The 19,640-nt window shown below is 44.2% G+C and overlaps 1 protein-coding gene across 3 annotated transcripts in view; it reads left to right on the plus strand.

Annotated features, from left to right (window-relative positions):
• PSME4 (proteasome activator subunit 4) overlaps nt 1-19,640 on the plus strand; it is a 130,174-nt gene that overhangs the window by 44,215 nt on the left and 66,319 nt on the right. For 2 of the 3 annotated variants that reach the window (XM_066595717.1, XM_066595719.1), the window contains 5 exons: nt 3,037-3,096; nt 12,046-12,090; nt 14,130-14,279; nt 16,814-16,877; nt 18,209-18,283. In XM_066595717.1, the coding sequence (XP_066451814.1) occupies nt 3,037-3,096; nt 12,046-12,090; nt 14,130-14,279; nt 16,814-16,877; nt 18,209-18,283 (394 nt within the window). The remainder of the gene's footprint in view (nt 1-3,036; nt 3,097-12,045; nt 12,091-14,129; nt 14,280-16,813; nt 16,878-18,208; nt 18,284-19,640) is intronic. The other variant, XM_066595718.1, reaches the window with a different exon arrangement.

Raw genomic sequence — 19,640 nt, forward strand, 5'->3', positions numbered from 1 at the left:
TTTTAGCCCATACGCTTAGTATACAGGGCTAAAATTAGGCCACAGAATCTAACTTTTTTTTTTTTACAATTTATATGTAATTAAGGGCATAACAGTTTTATTATCCCGCTATAAATCTCTCCCCTAATGTACAGTCCGGCCATCATATCCATGGTTCACGTACCTCTAAGGCCGGGCTCACACCGGCATATGATTACCAACTATTACGCAGGTGTTGTACACCCATGTTATACGTGTAACTCGCAAGCAATCACATTGCCATATGCAGTTACGATCACATTAGCTGGTTGGAATTGAGTAATACGCAAGCGGAAAAAATAATGCAGCATGTTTTATTTTACCACGTATACACACGATATAAAGCCCATTGTTCTCTATGGACATGTCTATAGGCGCACCCATGTACAATTACATGCTGTGTGAGCCTGGCCTAAGATGAATGGTGTATATCCTTTGATATCAGACCTTAGTACTTTTCTTTCATATGTTTAGTCGAAAACCTTAGGCTGGGTTCACACAGGGCAGATTTGCCGCGGATTGCTGTTGCATATCCGCACTGCGGCAAAACCGCTGCGTTTGCAGTGCAATGCAGCACAGATGAGATTTGCCAAAAAGCTGTTCTCACGGGACGGATTTTTTCCGCACAGCCGCAGTGCGGAAATGCAACTGCGTCGTGGTTTTAAGGCTAGGGTCACACAGGGCGGATTTGTTGCGGTTTTGACGCAGAAGAACTGCTTCTGCGGCAAAACCGCTTCAAGGGGTAATTTGGGCTTGCGGATTTTAAAGCGGTTTTTTCCGCAGCGCTTTTTTACTTTTGTCGCGTATTTGTCGCGGTTTTGGCTGCGTCCATAGAGGTCTATGGACAAAAAAGCGCTGCGGAAAAGACCATAGAATGAACATGCTGCATCTTTTAAAACCGCGCCGCAGTTGCATTTCCGCACTGCGGCTGTGCGGAAAAAATCCGTCCTGTGAGAACAGCTTTTTGGCAAATCTCATTTGTGCTGCATTGCACTGCAAACGCAGCGGTTTTGCCGCAGTGCGGATATGCAACGGCAATCCGCGGCAAATCTGCCCTGTGTGACCCCAGCCTAAAAGATGCAGCATGTTCATTCTTTGGTCTTTTCCGCGGCGCTTTTTTTGTCCATAGACCTCTATGGACGCAGCCAAAACCGCACCAAATACGTGACAAAAAGTAAAAAAGCGCTGCAGAAAACCGCGTGTGGATTTTTCCGCACGAAAATCCGCAAGCCCAAATTAACCTTTGAAGCGGTTTTGCCGCAGAAACAGTTCTGCGTCAAAACCGCAACGGATAAACCGCGGCAATTCTGCAACAAATCAGCCCTGTGTGAACCCAGCTTTATTCTTGCTTTGTCTTGAAAGCTTCTTGGTTATGGGGTCTACTACACAAGCTTAGATATTTGCCGTAGCATATCCACTACTACCGGTAATAGAACTAGGAATTCAATATCGGGGAACTAGACTGGGTGTCTTCCAGTCTGAAGTCGAGATGGTTCCACAATGTGGATGATCTGGCTCTGGGCTGGAATTTTGTATCCATATCCACTTTTCTCTTCTTGCATCACATGTTACTTTTGGACTACGACTATTTGCATACTCTCCATATAGATTATATAATGTCATCTTTTAATTATTTCTTACATTGTCTGATTTCCATTCATTTCTAAATATCATCCTGGTAGCTCCTTCCTTGGCATACCTTGTCATCCTTTTGTGACAGAATGACTACAGTTATAATCATGGGGTTTGTAAGCTTGGTCTTAGAGGACCTGCCATGTTGTCTCATCAGCGGGCAGGTGGCATACCTATACACCTGCAACCCCATTGACTCCAATGCCATTTTGCCTTTTTTTCTTTCTAGGGTGGGTTCACATCTGTGCCGAGTCACAGATACAGCACAAAATACGGGAAGAAATAGCGCTGCATGCAAACCGATTGGACCCAATTATAGTCAGTGAGGTCCAATCAGTGCTGTTAGGTTCCATCATAAGTTGGATCCATTCGGCCAGATAATTCCCCTTTCCTACTCCCGAAACAAGCAGGAAGAAGGAACCCCTGCCGTAGATCTGAAAGCAGTCTTAGCCATGTAGGCCTGCTTCCTTGATTGCCTGCATTGGCTACGGTTATTTCGAGAGTCCAGCACTAGTTTATGGTCTCGTAGGTGGTCTCCTCCACTAAGTCTAAGTCAAGAGTGACCATACGCTTATGATGTTGAGTGGTTGAGCGCCAACTTGAAGACCAGTGACGGGCTCCATATGTGGTGAGCAGTTGCAAGGCGCGGAATGTTCTAGAAGAAAAAAAAATGGCATTTGAGTCCGCAAGCGTTGTCTTGGTTGTAGAGGTGTGCAACTCGCCCGCTGATGGGATGACCGGACAGGTCCTCTTTAGGGCTTTCTCACATGAGCGTTACTCCGTCCACAAGTATGCAAGCAATTTTGTACTTGCTGCGTGCCGCCAATCCCCATACACTATCTTGGCATGCATGCTGTGTGTGATGGGCACAGTTGCAAGTCAATTTAAGACTGGTACCACGTATTACGCACACGAGACCGGCGCGCGTAATAAGCTATAAAATACGCTTGTGTGAGAGAGCCCTTTAAGCTTCTCTATTACCAGTGGCACGTCTTACTAGTGAGACGTGACAGAGCCCACTATGTAGCTCCCAGAACCAGATTCCGGAGGGCTGTATACTGTGCCTGGCATCCAGCTGAAAGAGACATTTGGGAGCGGCACTGGACGGGTAGCCAACTGAAAAGGATGTATGCAGTACTACAGAAAGCTGCTATGCTGTCTCGAGAAAGCAGCTGTTGGACTTGGTTGCTCCTACCAAGTGTCCGTTTCAGCTTGATGCCAGCCACAGTATATAGCCTCCCAAACTCTGGTTCTAAGCACCTACCAGTTTAACCCTTTATGCCTCACCCCAGAGGACGCTAAAGCTTATGCTAAACCATTTCTCAGAAACCGAACATTGTGATCTCATTTCATGACTTATGCTTTTGTCTCCATTTCCATATTTAGTTCATATCGACAAGGCTTGTCCTCCACTAAAACAATTGTGCTTAATGTTTTACGTAGGTGGTAAGGACCTTTTTTATCTCTATTTTCGTTGTTGCTGTATTGTTGCTGCTCATTGGCTGATTTATTTTTTTTTTTTTCTCTTCCTGCATGCCTAATGCCATTAAAATGTCACGGGTGTGGTTTTGGCGCAGCGTCATCTGTGCACGATTTTAGCATGTAATGCAGTACGGCAGATAATCACCCCATCACACATTGGTTAACCTTCATTAACATGTATGTGACACTGCATCATCAAGAGACTTAGGCCCCATTCAGATCCTGCTTTTGTGTATATTTAGGGTACACTCTGGTAAAGCTCCTTGTGCCCACATGGGGGTCCTTTAAAGTGTCCCATCTGGCTGACATTTGGTAGGAAGTTAGACCACCAACCCTCCCCCAATTTAACAAGTAGCGCACTAGACCATGCTATTCTATCTCGTGTAGGCATATAATCCAGTAAAATGTATACTGCTAAATATCCTCCCCTCACCCCCCCCCCACCTTTGGGGAGCCTACGGGTGACAGCTGTCACTTTGTAGCATCCATCACAGGCAGCAGGTAAATGGGTATATCCTGAGCTTTTCAATAGCCCTAGATAATATCCGTTAAATACATGCCATTATAGACTATGGATGATAATAATCTTTATTTGTATAGCGCCAACTTATTCTGCAGCGCTATGGATGATGGACCCATGGGCTAGAAGGGTATCTGATGATTTTGGTGGGATAACCACTTTTCTAATGTTTTATGACGTATCGCCTATCCTGAGATGGGTGCACATGCGTGACTACCACTCCATTCACTTCTATGGGACTATTGGCAGTAGGCAAGTGTATTACTAGACCATCTCCATAGCCGGTAGTCTTGCATGCATACCGCCCATCAGTTCACTACAGCTGTATCTACACGGCTGAGAGCAACTCATCACACGGACACCCTATCCATAAGCTGCGTGAGACACCGCACATTACATGTATCTTTCTTGTGCTCTTAAGACTCTAATGAAAATAGAACATACTGTAATTCTTCCGATCTCACACTGTGCGAATGAAAAATCGGTCATGTCAAATAACCCATGCAATCACCCAGAACTCACATCTTGTTGCCTTTTTAGGGAGAATTTAGGATTTGCCTTTCTGGTGATCCCTGCGGGTCCTAACTTTGGGCCGCCAGAGATTCATAACTTATCACCATAAATAGATACTTGTTTTGGATCAGGTGACACCTTTTTAAGAAGCTCATGACAAATATGTTAAATGGATTCTAATATAGCCCATGTATGACTGATGTAACTGTTGGGTATACATCATAGCCTCCGTTTAATGTATTCATTGGGAACTTATGCCAACATAGACACCAAACATAAAACAAACTACATGTGACTGGGCCTTAATGTTACACTGTGTGTACTCTCATACCTAAGGCCTCTCTCACACGGGCATAATTAGTTGTGCGCTTGCAGGATGTACGCAACGACATGCATACATGCTGCGTACCACCAATTCCCATACCCTATCTTGGCGGGTATGCACTCGTGGTACCTGCCAAGATGGGATGAGCTATGTTTTTTTCTTTTTTACGCATGTATTACTTTGCGCACAATGTGAGTGACAGAATTAAGCATAAGGCACGGCTCACACGTACTAGTCGGATTCTGCCAGCGGATTTCTGCAGCGGAAAGTATCACGGAAGTGATCGGTTTTCCGCGTGGATGTATGCGCAGTCTATCGCCCGCATAGAAGAAAGATCTCTACTCCCCTCCAGCTATTTCACTAGGAAGTTGCGAGCATTTCCGCCGCTCATACGCAATGTTAGTTGCTGATGGGCTGCAGATCGCTCGCATCCATAGACATCTTGTAGAATACGCGCTAAAATAGGGCATGCTTTCACTAGTGATTTTGTGGTGTCACATTTTTAGTTGCTCCGTATAAAAATGGTTGTGATCAGCAACTGCAAGGTTTCTCAACTCCAGACCCCAAGTGCCTCAGCAGCAGGTCGGGTTTTCAGAATTTCCTCAGTATTGCACAGGTGACCATATCGGTGCATCAGAAATATCTCTCTATAGCATGTCCTTGAATCAATACATGTTGGGTACTTGAGGACTGGAGTTTGGAAACAATAGATTAGTGGGAGTCTGAGGTAGTCCGAAACCTTACTCCTGTCTCAGAAGATGCACTCTCTCTCTCCCCTATGCTTTACACTGTAGCTCTGCTTGTTAAAATTGGTCGCTGCACAAATTCAACAAGAAGTAAATGTATGGAGAGCGGACTTCAAAACCGGATACAATGATCCTACACTGCAAAGAACTAAGCGATCTATGCTTATGGTCATCCATTACTGTATCACTTTCGCAATATCCCCTTTAGTTTTATTCAATTAGGGTACTTTTATACAGCTTCACTTTATTCGGAGTTGAAAATGGAATTCCCCAAAACATATTTTAAAGCATGTTTTCCCATAACTCCCATAAAGTGCGGTTACTCCCAGGAGTATATGAATAAATTGCCAACTTGGTTGTAGCGTTCTAGTTGCCAAATAGGTGTGTCCCCATTGTGATACTGTCCGCACTCATTGGACATTGTAGGGGCACCCCAACTGGTAAGGGTCCTTCCAGACTAGCCAGTTTTTAGTCTAAACGAGCGAGTGACGTCACCACTAACGCATCTGCACGTGAGCGAACTATTGCGAACACATCGCTGGCTTGTTAATCGCGAATTGTTCAGTCCCTGTATGAGTGAATGAGGGGGACTGACCGAGCGCTGCTTACATTACACAATGAGCGGACGAGCCAACGATGGGTTTTATGTATAAGATGAACGACGAGCGAAAAGTGATTCTCGTTGGTTGTTCAGTCATTGGCTGCATTTAGACCGACGCTTCCAGTTGCTTCAATGACCATCATTGCGTCTAAAAAAAAGCCCTAAATCTTGGTTGTCACCCTATTTATTCATTTTAAGGCTGTCAACACGCGGGCGAGCGCGATATCGGGCTGAGGAACTCTGTGCCAACCTGCGTTTTACCCACAGAGGCGAGGAGATTTTCAGTGACCTGTTTGCGCCCTAATGCCCAGGCCAGATTTATCCTCTTTAACTCCTGAGCCCCTCTTAGGCTGCTTTCACATTTGGTTTGTTGGTGCATTTTGGGGCATTAATGAACTACAACAGGAAAGGGGCATCAAAAATGCCAAGCAGTTTTTTTTTTTTTGTTTGTTTTTTCCTTTTTTTTTTTGATGCATCTTAAGAAATGCACAAAAATTGCCAAGTGTGAGTGCTGCCTTACGGTTTTCCTGGCATGCGCACCAGATAGAAAAAGTGTGCATGGCATTGTGTGTCCATCCTGATGCATGGGGTTTCACAAGTATTAATTCTGGCATACAAGCACTTAACCATTTCCAATCCACTGTCAGACCTCTTGTCAGATTTCCCTGCATGGCTCTCTTGTCAGGGGAGATCCGACTCGTTTCAAGCACTATACAGAAGAGAGCTCCGATGTCAGAGGTCTCTTCTGTATAGTGTAATATACATATGAAGCTGAGAGCTCTGACACCGGAGCCCTCTTCTGTATAGTGTAATATACATATGAAGCTGAGAGCTCTGACACCGGAGCCCTCTTCTGTATAGTGTAATATACATATGAAGCTGAGAGCTCTGACACCGGAGCCCTCTTCTGCATGGTGTTAGACGCATATGCTATAAACCTTGTATGCAGCTATAAGATGCCTCTGTATGGCCCTGTATTACATAGATAGATATCTATCATTAGAGAATAGCATATATATTTTGCCGCAGCGAAAAAACACTAGATTTCTGCCGGGAAAGCGCTGCTTCAAAATCCGTGGCACTTAGCCACGGGTTTTGGAGCAGCTTGGCCGCACGCTTTTCCGTTGCTTCGGCTCTGACGGAACTTCCGAATGTGGTTTCCTGTGCAGATGTGAACCTGGCCTTAGGCCGATCTCGCATGAATGAATTTGAATCGCGGAATCCGCGATCGTCACCCGCACGGACGATCCGCGGTATTCCGCATCCATTAACCAGAATAGGGCATGGTGATGTGAGCCGACAGCAGTTCCAATTTCCGCTCACAGAAACTGTCAGACTTGCTGCCCTTCCGCAATTGACAGGGATTAAAAAAGAAACAAAAAACTATGCTGAGCATGTCCACTGGCGAGCCGTGCGGACCATCCGCAGTACAGGTAATTCAGGTATGCGCGGATGCCGGCCCGGGGACAGGGTCTGATGCCACTGCGGGCTCCCGCATGCGGAATCCTACCCGTTCGTGTGAGACCGGCCTTACTCCCCTTCTATTACTACAAACTTTGAAATTGTCCAACAAGTGCTGATGATGGCGGATTGTGGAGGAACATGTTTTATTGACAAGACGAATAGTAATGAACAGTTTATTCGTACACTCTCAGAAGGAATAAAACAAATGGCGTTGCGGTTCTAATGCTGCTATAATACTTCATGGGAAACGGTTCCTAAAACAGTCAAAGCTGCCGGCCGTGTTTGTAAATGGCATACAAGCCAATGCGCCACTTGCATAAGCTGAACAAGTCTAGTATGGTGCTTTTGATATGGGTGTACCTGTCAAATACTCTACTCTTACCATCACACACAGGCTTGGGTTAACCCTATGTAATGGAATCTAGTAGCACTTGCAGCAGAGCTAGATTATGGGAAGTGTTATCCATGATGAACTCAAAAATATTCATACAGTCCTTTTTGAGGTCCTATAAATTCCTTGTAGATATTCTTAAAAGGGAGTTGTACCAAGATTACAAGTTATCCCCTATCCACCATTGAGACACCTGTCGATCTGAAGAATGGGATGGGTGCCACTCCGGTATCTTGGCAGTCCCATTGAACGTAATGGAGCTCTGGTGAGCTGGTGCAACCAGAGCTCCATTCAGTCATCTCCTCATTGCGGGGAGATGTAGTAAGAAGTATTGGGGCCACGGGACTCCCTTATTTGAGATCGGCAGGGGTCTCTGCAGTGATGGGGGTTAACTTGCTATTCTGGTACAACCCCTTTAAGCTCGCTGTACAAGAAACAACTTGCCTCTGATCTAGGGTTTCAAGAAGGATGCTGGTCATTAAAGGGGCATGGAAATGTCTCACAGTGCTACAATTATGAGTTTCTAAGTGGGAAATAATTGGCTGAGCCACGGCCAATCCCAACCATTGCATTGGTTCATCCAGTGCTGCATTGTTTGGCTGAGCAGCTGTCGAAGAACCAATCACAGCCATAACTTCCTAGAGGCGGGATTTTGTGAATCGTGTAACCAGGAAGTGATGTTGCATGAGGACTGTGGGCACTGCATCGGCAATGTGGAGAACAGCGGGAGGGACCTGGACCGAACCTGCTAGGTAAGTATAATAAGAACTAGTACCTCTTTTGGGGCAAAAATGAATATGACAGGGTCTTATTTTTGGAGAAACACTGTATGTATGTCTGTGTTTTGTATTATCTATCCATACTATCGAAGAGTTTCTTAGGGGGCAGATGTATTAAGACAGATCTTTATATGCCAGTCTCAGTGTGCAGCCTGTCAATGTAGATTTGGCAGCATAAATTTCGGCTATAATTTGTCAGGTGCTGGCGTAAATTATAGTAAATGTCACAGACCGTGGATGGGCCCGGCCACTTTTTTTTTTTTTTTTTTGACCATGCTACTGTTTGAGGAATGGAAGACTAAAAATGACAAGGTGCATAAAGTACTTACTGACACTTTATTTGGGGACTGGAACAAGTTCAGTGTTTACTGTGGCTGTCCTATGGGGCAGCTATCCAACAAAATACTACATGGGCAACATGCTTGCGTCATTACCCTGGCATGAGAAAGCATGACAATCCTCTGGGCATTGTAGAAACCTAATTTTGTGAATTTTCTTTTACGTGCTGCCTAGAACTATGTGTGATGGCTGGGAAAATACAAGCTACTTATTTTATAACGCTACAACGGAAATATCCATTTATTTAACCTGCAAACGTGAATGACAATGGGCTTTGCAGTCGATGCTACAATCCATGCTGTGTGCAGTCCTCACAATCGTCCTGTTGCTTGGCTCAATGGGTTCAAACATTTGCATGTCGTGTGTTAAAGGATAGATAATGTTTGCATTTAAAGGGGTATTTTTTGTTTTTTTGGGGGGGAAAAAATTATCCACTGTATTCTGGAAACTTGTTAATTCAATGTTTTGTTTTGTTTTTTAAGGGGGGGGGGGTCTTGTATCAATTCACTAGCTCTTCTTGCTGTCATTCAAGGAGATCCTTCAATGATTATCTTAAAGGAATTGTCAAACTTTTTCAATTTTTTTTTCTTCTATTGATGACTTCTCATGACAGGATGTAGCATCTGCAGTACCAACTGGAATCAGCTGACTGGTGGGGGGTCGCAAATAGTCGATCCCTGACGATAATTTACTGATGACCTGTCCTGGTAGCCTCTTTAAGAATAATCATCTGTCCTGGTAGTATGGGCAGTCAAGTGATCATCATATGACCAGATTTGCATCCAGAGATGCAAAAACATTAAAAAGTAACTACAAAACAAAGATAAGACACTCTGTGCTATGTCTTACAAGAGAGTGCCTCTTCCTGCACTTATCAGGCTTCTTTCCTCTCCCTGCCTCCTGCTCTGATCATTTGTTCTGTGTGCAGATTCTGTCTGTAAGCTAATGGATCAGGTTACAGATACAGTAGATAAGTCTATGTAAAGGGGTAGAGAAGGGAGAAGCTGCAGGATGAGGGATACAGCTGCAGCGTTGCATCTTTTAGTAAGTGCTTTACCTCAGCCCAGTGCTGAATTTATGGCTACACTGCTCAGTACTGCTGTATAGGCTCCTCCATGGTGTTGCTGCTACTTCTGAGATCTGGAGAGAGGGGAGCAGAATCTCCTCTGTGCTTTGCATAGTAGATGACGTGGCTAGTCTACACTCACTTTTGAGATGAACTGGGGCAAAACAATAGGAAAACTGCTAAAAGAAAAAAATACTAGAAACAATTCCTATAATGGTCAGAAATGCTGTCAATCTTCATGAACACAACGCTACTTATTCTGAAAAGTCCTTTTGAAAGTTCCTTTACAGTTTAGGAATTGATGCAGAAAGTATATTGGAACATGGTGCAACCTTTATTATACAAGGGGGTACCCAAAAGAAACCGTAATCCTTTTCTGGTTGCTGGAGTGTTGCTAGTAGGAACCTTTCTGAGATTGTTTTTAGCACCAGTGATTTTTCTTGCTAAAAAAGCTTAAAAAGTGAAGGGAAAAGTGAAAACCAATGCGCATTTGTTTTTTGTTTTTTTGTTTTTTTTTATGTGACCGGGCTAGGATGCAGAATTTTTTAACAGCAGGTCAAACAGTCAAACAAAGATTTTACGTGAAAGTTTTTAAAAAGTTGCATCACCATGTACAAAGAAATATCCCGATTTGGAGCAAACACGTGATTGGTTCTTCCATCATGACTACGTACCTGCCCACACAGCACTGAGTGTTTTACCCAGAGACAGTGTATGGCTGTGTATGCGCTGCGCATGCCGGAATATTGCGCACATATTTTTCATGTGCAGTGTGACTTAATTTTTTATTTTTTTTTTATAAACAAATATTTTTATTAATTTTCACAGGGGAAATAAAGTACATTATAAACAAGCATAGAGGTTCCGATACATACAGATGTGCATATCTGTCTACAATATTGATAAACATTGGATGAATATTTCCATTATAACTATGTTCTTAAAGGTGGGTCTATCATGTACCCAATTTATTTTTTTTTAAATTCCTTTGTTTCAGAGTGTGGTTGCGTATAAAAACGCTTGACCATGCGCAATGTATTGTATATGGGCAGCGTATCAAATGCAGCCTATACAAATATATAGTGCTCACACTGCGTGTGTACACGGAGAAATACCGCACACTGCGATTTATTTCTCTTGCGTATCTACACACGCGTGCATGGATCAATGTAAGCCCATTGACTCCATTCATCGCGTATCACACATCCGTGCAACACACGCATAATACGTGGTGAAAACACGGTCGTGGACATGAGCCTCTTAGTAATTTTTCTACCGAAAAACAGCATGACCTCCTTGCCGCACCCTCCATATTCACCCGATCTTGCTCCATGCAACTTTTTTTTTGTTACATCTAGTTAAAGACCTTAAAGGAATACAATTTGCTAATGTTGAAGAGGTAAAACAAAAAAGGGCACAAGTACCAAAAGACCTCTATAAAGACGGGTTAAAAAAAATACCTTGAGTGATGTAAAAAAAACCTTTGGACAAATGTATTTCTTCAAATGGAGAGGACTTTTGAAGGAGACGGAGGTCTCAAAATGTACAAATAAAAATATTTTAAAGAAATTTTGGTACTTTTCAGTGTCCTCCTGTATGATAAATCTTAAATAAACCAACTGTTTAATAAAATCATAATACCTCCAATTGACATCCTGTTCAGAAATAGATATTTTTATGTTCCCCAATTATATTTTCTTTGCAAGTATGCTTTGACATATACCTATAATTCTAGAAGTGGCAGTAAGACTAATAACGCCATAGTTTAGAAGTGGCCAAAGAAACATTCCGCATTTCTGAATATAAAGCTAATAGATCATTACTTGGAACTATTAGTAATTTTGTAGCTAGGTGGATACATGCTGCTTTAAATGGGTTATTGTAATTTTTTACTTTTGGTCCCATGTTGCTAGACTTCCCATAGAAGATCTGGGGAAGGTATAGATGTGATTTAAAAGATTTACTCTTTTAGAAATGACATTTCTAAAAATGTTCCATATGTGTAAGGGAATGGAAATGATGTCTGCCTTCAATGTGACTGCGCAGTGAGTTTTTCTTATATATCTGAGCAGTAGGAACACTTAACTTCTGTTATCTTGGTTGTGAATTCTAGTAACCAATGTAATGTATTTCATCATGATGCTAAAGTACTTTTTTTGCTCTTTTCAGCTCTGTAGAAGGGGTCCTGAAAACACTCGTGAAAGCCTGTAGACCGTAAGTCTGTCAATGTATATAAAAAGTATGTGCCAGAGGATGTATTCACACGGGTAATGGTTTTGTTTTTTTTAACCTGCGTGAGTTCTATCTTACCCACGGGATGGACAGAACTGGCATAGGAAAAGAAGCCGTTCGTTTCAATGGGTTAATTCATATGAGTGATTTCCATCCACCTCCCTCTCCTTTTGACTAATAGTCCAAGAAAAGAACTAGGAAGTGCAGAGCAGAGAAAAATGCATGTTTTTCACACGCTAGGAAATTGATCAGCTTTCCGCTCACCAGCACCGCATTTGCCCGTGTGAATACAGCCTGCACCTCCAGTTCAAATGTACCTATAATGTTACAGCTGTCAGTTGGGGAAACGATGTAGCCGTGGAATGGTGCTGCAAATTACAAGCGTTCTGTTGTATGTCTGGAAGGTTGCCTTATGCTCGGCTTTTATATTGCTCTTATGACAATGCGGGCTTGTCTATAAGAGGAAAATTGTACATTGCATATTAAACTAATACACCATTTGAACAGTAGGGGTGAGAGCCCAAGGGAGGAGATAGGCGAGACCCAGGAGGTATAAGTGTTTGTTCTGTATAATAGTGCACTCCTTTTCAAAAATCTCTCCCCAGAAGTTGTTGTCGGAGTGTAACTTTCTCTGTGTGATTGTAACGTTGATATACGTGATTACAATATCCGAGCAAGAGGGTAATTTATTGTGGAGACCTGGCCCCTTATAGGGAGGCTCTACTACCCTGTTGTACCGCCTCTAGCTTGGATACAAGATGTGATACGGGCGGTCATGGAGGCTCTAATACCCTGTTGTACCGCCTCTAGCTTGGATACAAGATGTGATACAGTTTGGCATAGAGGCTCTAGTACCCTGTTGTACCTCCTCTAGCTTGGATACAAGAGGATATACAGTTTGGCATAGAGGCTCTAGTTCCCTGTTGTACCTCCTCTAGCTTGGATACAAGAGGATATACAGTTTGGCATAGAGGCTCCAGTTCCCTGTTGTACCGCCTCTAGCTTGGATGTAAGATGTGATACGGGTGAGTGTGGAGGCATACAGGTTATGCATTCTACAGGTATCCTGTATCATATCTATTCACACTTGCTGTAACTTGGCCTTTAGATCACACTTGTCAAACACAAGACCTACAGGCTGAAACCAGCCCATCTCCTCATTTTTTTGAACTGCAGGCTGTGCCTTAAACCTTAAAGGGGTTATCTAGGCAGCGGGCTTCGCGCGGAAGTGCTTCTCCAATCTCTGTGTAGTGGCCGGCACACGTAATTGCAGGCGCAGCTGTAGTTGAAATCGGTGGGACCCCAGCCTTAAATTACAAAGGCAGCTCCCATTGATTTCAATGAGAGCTGCACCTGCAATTAGCAGCACCGGCCACTACACGTGTTGGAGTAGCACTGTCAATCCGACCCCAGGGTATCCCGACGGGCGCTACCTGGATAACCCTTTTTTAAAGGAATTCTACTCGCCCTGCCTGCAGCTTTGGTCCAATGGTGACGTGCAGAATCTGCGACCGCTGACCTCCTGACTACGGACGTCTGCAGTGAGGTGAGAAGTCAGTGGTCAGACTCTGCAGCAGTCAGGTAGGTAGATGAGGGACGATACGTAGGGTGGTGCAACAAAATATGTCATATACACAAATGGTAACATAATGTTGATGAAGTACACAATCTCAGACTTCTTAATTTCCAGAAACAACGGGCTCTGTGTCAAAACCTGCACCTTTTTGACGTGGTTTTTGGTGCGGTTTCACACACGGAATTTGCACGGTCGATGGCCAAAATCCACATGCAGAGTTTTGCCGTTTCCATATTAAATGGCTGTATGCAGGTTTTGATATGGATTTCAGAGGCAGAATTCATGCGGTATTATTCCTCCATGTGAACATGCCCTTATAGTGCTGTGCATTGCAAGTGTGTGTCTGGAAGTGGATCTTCTTTCTATCTTTTATAGCTATTCTAGGGGGTTTTATGCTTTCTTTATATAAGACACTTCACTTTTTGTTCTGTTTTTTCGCCCCCAGTTATTTCCCAGATGATGCAACTGCCGAAATGCTTGAAGAGTGGCGGCCTTTATTGTGTCCTTTTGATGTAACCATGCAAAAGGCCATTAGTTATTTTGAATTATTCTTGCCTACCTCCCTGCCTCCAGAACTTCATCATAAAGGTTTTAGGTGGGTAAGCAGGCCATATGGACGGTAATTGCATAGTTTACACATGCATAACAAGAAGTTACTAGAAGTGCTGCTGTGTAACTCTGTATTGCAGCATTATGGTTTTTACTTACTTTTTATAAATATTATTTGGACCGCTTTACGCTTTGGGTGTACATGTATATCCCTCAGTGTCAAAGTTTGTATGAAGTGGAATCGGGAACATTTCTGCCCTAATAGTACAAGCCTGTGTTCTTCCTTAAAGGGGTTGTCCCGCGCCGAAACGGGTTTTTTTTTTTTTTTCAACCCCCCCCCCCCGTTCGGCGCGAGACAACCCCGATGCAGGGAAGTAAAGAAAGTTTACCGGAGCGCTTACCTTAATCCCCGCGCTCCGGTGACTTCAATACTTACCGCTGAAGATGGCCGCCGGGATCCTCTGTCTCCGTGGACCGCAGCTCTTCTGTGCGGTCCATTGCCGATTCCAGCCTCCTGATTGGCTGGAATCAGCACGTGATGGGGCGGAGCTACACGGAGCCGCTCTCTGGCACGAGCGGCTCCATAGAAGACTGCAGAAGACCCGGACTGCGCAAGCGCGGCTAATTTGGCCATCGGAGGGCGAAAATTAGTCGGCAACCATGGAGACGAGGACGCCAGCAACGGAGCAGGTAAGTAAAAAACTTTTTATAACTTCTGTATGGCTCATAATTAATGCACAATGTATATTACAAAGTGCATTATTATGGCCATACAGAAGTGTATAGACCCACTTGCTGCCGCGGGACAACCCCTTTAATAGAATGTTGGCAGAAATGCCATGTACTGTAATGCTGTCTATGGTATAAGCAATCAAATGATCGCAAGTTCGAAAAGGAAATCTAAGCGGCGAATAACGTTTATTATTATCAAATATAGGATAGTAAAAGTTTATTATATGGCACATTAAACAGTACCATTGAAAAATACAACTCAACCCGCCAAAAACAAGTCCTCAGCTGCATGTGCAGAAAAATACAGTTAAGATTTTTTAAAAGTGGAGAAGAGGAACTGGGGTAAAAAACGCATTCTAAAGAGGTTTAAAAAGCAGGAGGGATCGGCTGTACTACTGAATGAAAAGTATGCATGTCCTGAGCGCAGCGCCGTTCCTAACTGCATATTAGGAATGGCGCTCTCAAAATTGTTGTTCTCTACTTCATAAATTCTTTCCATTGCAGTTTTGTTCTTCACAAACAAGCAGATGACAACTTGCCCTCCTTGTGTTCTCTGGCACATCTTTAAGTATATGAAGAATAGAAGATACTGGGGCTTATTTACTAATACATATTCCGGCGTATAAGACCTTTTAACCCTGAATAATCTGCTCTGCAGTCAGGGGTCGTCTTATGCGCCGAGTATACAGTGTCCTAGAAAAAAAAGCAGTACACACCTCCCCCGGCGTTCTGCGGCACTGCTGCAGGCTGTTGCTCCCTCCTCGTCGCCGACAGAGCATTGGTTGCTGGAGGCGGGGCTTGAAATCCCCGCCTCCAGAAAGGTAATGCTGTGATTGGCTAACTCAGGTGGCGTCAGCTAATCACAGCGATTCAATGATAGCATTGAATGGCTGTGATTGGCCGACGCTGCCTGAGTTAGACAATCACAGCCATTCAATGATGGCTGTGGTATTAAAGAACATAATTACATAAATAAGTAAATAAAAATTACAGAATAAAACAACAATATATAAATGAGAAAGAAAACAACACAAAGCCAACCAAAACAGTCGCCGTATGCGCCCTGTAAACCAAAACCGTACATACTATAGATCAAAACGTCCGAAACAAATAGAGGAACCCATTTCCATACTTTATTTTAGCATTAATATACTAAATTTAAAAAAAATAACTCTAAATGTTAAGTGAACGGAGCTCCTGCCTCCTCTTAGCACCTCGGCACTATTTGCAATGGGATGGGGCGGGGCTACGCCGCAAAACTTAGCGCCGCCCCGTTCTGCCCCCTCCCATTGCAAATAGTGCCGAGGGGCGGAGAGGGGGTGGAGAGGAGGTGGGAGCTCAGTGCACTGCTCCCAGCTCTTCCAGCCTCCTCCCCTTGCGGAGAGGGACGCCGTATATCGGCTGGGCGTGAAAGCGCAGCCGATATACGGTCGTCTGAATGCGCCCTTAGGCAGTAAAACCGGCACATAGGTAAAATCCCTAATAAGTGTCTGATCCTTAAGGTACAAAACAGCTTGGTCCTTCAGGGGTTAAGCTAATGAGTACTTTTAAAATGCAGCAGTTCCATCCCATTAGCTCTTCTAAATGATAAATCTGTTGACTTTAAAGACTAGTCTGGTCTGTTTAGACCACCATTCACTTGCTCTGGTTCAATTTGTGACCCAATTTAGGTCATGCTCCCTTTTTGTCGGACACAGCAAAAAAAAAGTATCTAAAACCCAAAGTCGTGTGGTGCAACGTATGTTTGCCACTTTTCTGCTGTGACTTGTGTTCAGGAACCTTCAATAGTAAGCCCCGCTGGTTTTCTGCTTGCCCTAATCCAGTCTAATGTGTTCTTTTTTTCTACAGGCTTTGGTTTGATGAATTTATGGGCTTATGGCTTTCAGTTCAAAATCTTCCACAGTGGGAAGGGGTATGTATCATCGACTATGCATAAGTATGCTGATAAACAAATCGTATTGATCAACAGTTTTTAGTGTGGTATCATTTATACTGTAAAATATAAGTTTCCGATAATCAAAATTGATGGTCTATCAATTAGATGTCATCCATGTTCTATCATTGGGGCTTCAAATACAGGACCCACCCATGCCTAGAATGCCCCCTTTTGTTTTTCTTATATGAAACTTTACCTCTCCTGTCTATGCAGTGTGTTGTTAATTTTGGCCCCATCAGGGGATTTAAGCTGTCAGACCCACTAAGTGATCATATGCAGTGATTAGTGTCTATCATCTGAAAACCCTTGCAAATAAAAGGAGGAAGGAGGAGGACATCAGTTTGACAGCGAACAACCGCAAAAGCACAAATGTTAATACTTCCGCACATACTGCCCTCGCGAGACAAGGCAACAATGTCTCTTTTACACCGGAGCGACGACCGCTCAGTAGAGATGAGCGAACGTACTCGGATAAGCACTACTCGTCCGAGTAATGTGCCTTATCCGAGTACCGCTGTACTCGTCTTGAAAGATTCGGGGCGCTCCGCTGCTGACAGGTGAGTCGCAGCGGGGAGCGGGGCAGAGCGGGCGAGAGAGAAGGAGAGAAAGATCTCCCCTCCGTTCCTCCCCGCTCTCCCCTGCAGCTCCCCGCTCCGCAGCGCGTCCCGAATCTTTCAAGACGAGTACAGCGGTACTCGAATAAGGCACATTACTCGGACGAGTAGTGCTTATCCGAGTACGTTCGCTCATCTCTACCGCTCAGTGAATGGAGGCAGATAACTCCCCTCCATAGTAAACAGGCAGTCATTCATAGATGAACAACTGCCTGTTTACATTAGCCGATTATTGTTTGATTATTAGGTCTGCACAAACTGAACGATACGCGAACAGTTTATCTTTCGTCATCCAGTTGCTGGCATATTATCATTCTAATTCCCACCATCCAGTGATGAAACTGAAAGAAAATCGTTCCGTGTAAAAGGGCCCTAAGGCCTTTCAGATTGCTGACCGACCCTCTTCAACAACAGGTTTGCCGGAGATAGTGGAACTCTATTTCTAGCAGGCACATTGAAATGCACAAGTTTGACCGACACTTTGTTCACTCAGGGACTTCTGGAATCTTTTTTTTTTTTTTTTTTTTCCATGATTGGTGGGAGTGCCAGCGGTCAGACCCCGACTGATCAGATGACTTATTTAGCGGAGCAACACTTTTTAGATTGTGGGGGGAAAAAAATAAAAAAACAATATTCCATTTATGAAATTGTCGCTTGTACCCATCTATTTACTGGCTTGTTTTCTCATTGCAGCATTTGGTGAACATCTTTGCACGTTTAGCTAATGATAACATCGGCTACATCGATTGGGATCCTTACATACCAAAGGTAACCTAGGAGAGAATTGCCCTCATTTTGGCACGGAGAAGCCCTCTCCTGCATTTACAGCTTGGATCGTGTAAAAGCATCCTAAAAGGCTTGATTATTGAGTTTGAGCAAGAGCTCTGGCTATTGAAATTGGTTGATGGCTGATGACTTCCATGACTGCCTTGTAGTTCTTAATTTCTCCCTATGGCACTTGAAGAGCAAGCATTTACACTGCAAAAAGGCCTAACTGTTAGAGCTTCCAGCAGCTCCCGTCATGATATACCCTGGTGTTGCGGCGGGTTAAGGTTATTCACTTGGCACCTCCAATCTGTCCAAACCATATCCTCCGCTATTGGCTGTCAGAACCCAATGTCCACGTGCTTATTTTTATATATAAAATCCGTGCGTCTAGCTGTCCATAGGGATGCATTAACATTCATAGGGCAGCTGAAAGCATGGGGATTTGATTTCTTCCCGGCGTGCAGGTCGCACTCATGGGAAGAAATCTCAGCATGCTCCATTTTCTTCCAGGTCTCCCGCACAGACTGCTCCCGCAGCTTCCATTGAAGTCAATGGAAGCCGTCCGTATCCGTGGCACAGCCGCAGCTGTTTTTGAGCTGTGTCGTGGATCTACGGGAGAGCAGGAGATTTAAAAAGAAAAAAAAAGGTGTGCAAGGCACGCTGCCGGCATGCCAAGCAAGATCCGACCTGCACAGAGCAGAGCCCTGCAGCGCCCGGAGAGGGTAAGAAAATGTATTTTTCCCCTCCATGGCCACAGGCAAGCACGGATACCACTGTGGGATTCAGCAGTGGTATCCATGCATGCAAGTGGACAATGAGGCCTTATAGAGATATTACTCATTTAGTTTCCCAGGGTTTTTCAGTACCGTCTATACTCTAGTATAAGTCGAGTTTTTCAGCTCATTTTTTTTGTGCCCTCTCGGCTTATACTAGAGTCAAGGAAGGGTTAAAAAACATAAATGACTCCTTACTCGCCTCCCAGCCGGCGTCTATGTTCCCGGCAGCGGTGCGGCAAGCTGCTAGAAACCTCGACGCTGATCTCTCTGCTCAGCTATGTCATTCCCCGCCGTCAGCTCTGTGATTGGCTGTGAATGATCAAGCGCCGGCTGTGATTGGCCATGCTCAATCCAATCACCGCTTTCTTTCACAGCGCTGACTGCGGGGAATTTGAAAGCCAAGCAGGAGATGACAGCGAGGAGCATTCTTAAGCAGCGGCAAGCTGCTTTAGAATTCTCCCCGCTGTCATTTCCCTCCTCTGCTTTCAAATCTCCCGCCAACAGCGCTGTGAATTATCGAGCGCCGGCTGTGCGATCCAATCACAGTGCTTCCTTCCACAGCGCTGATGGCAGGGGATTTG

Source organism: Eleutherodactylus coqui, chromosome 3, assembly GCF_035609145.1.
Source record: "Eleutherodactylus coqui strain aEleCoq1 chromosome 3, aEleCoq1.hap1, whole genome shotgun sequence".
NCBI classification, from domain to species: domain Eukaryota; kingdom Metazoa; phylum Chordata; class Amphibia; order Anura; family Eleutherodactylidae; genus Eleutherodactylus; species Eleutherodactylus coqui.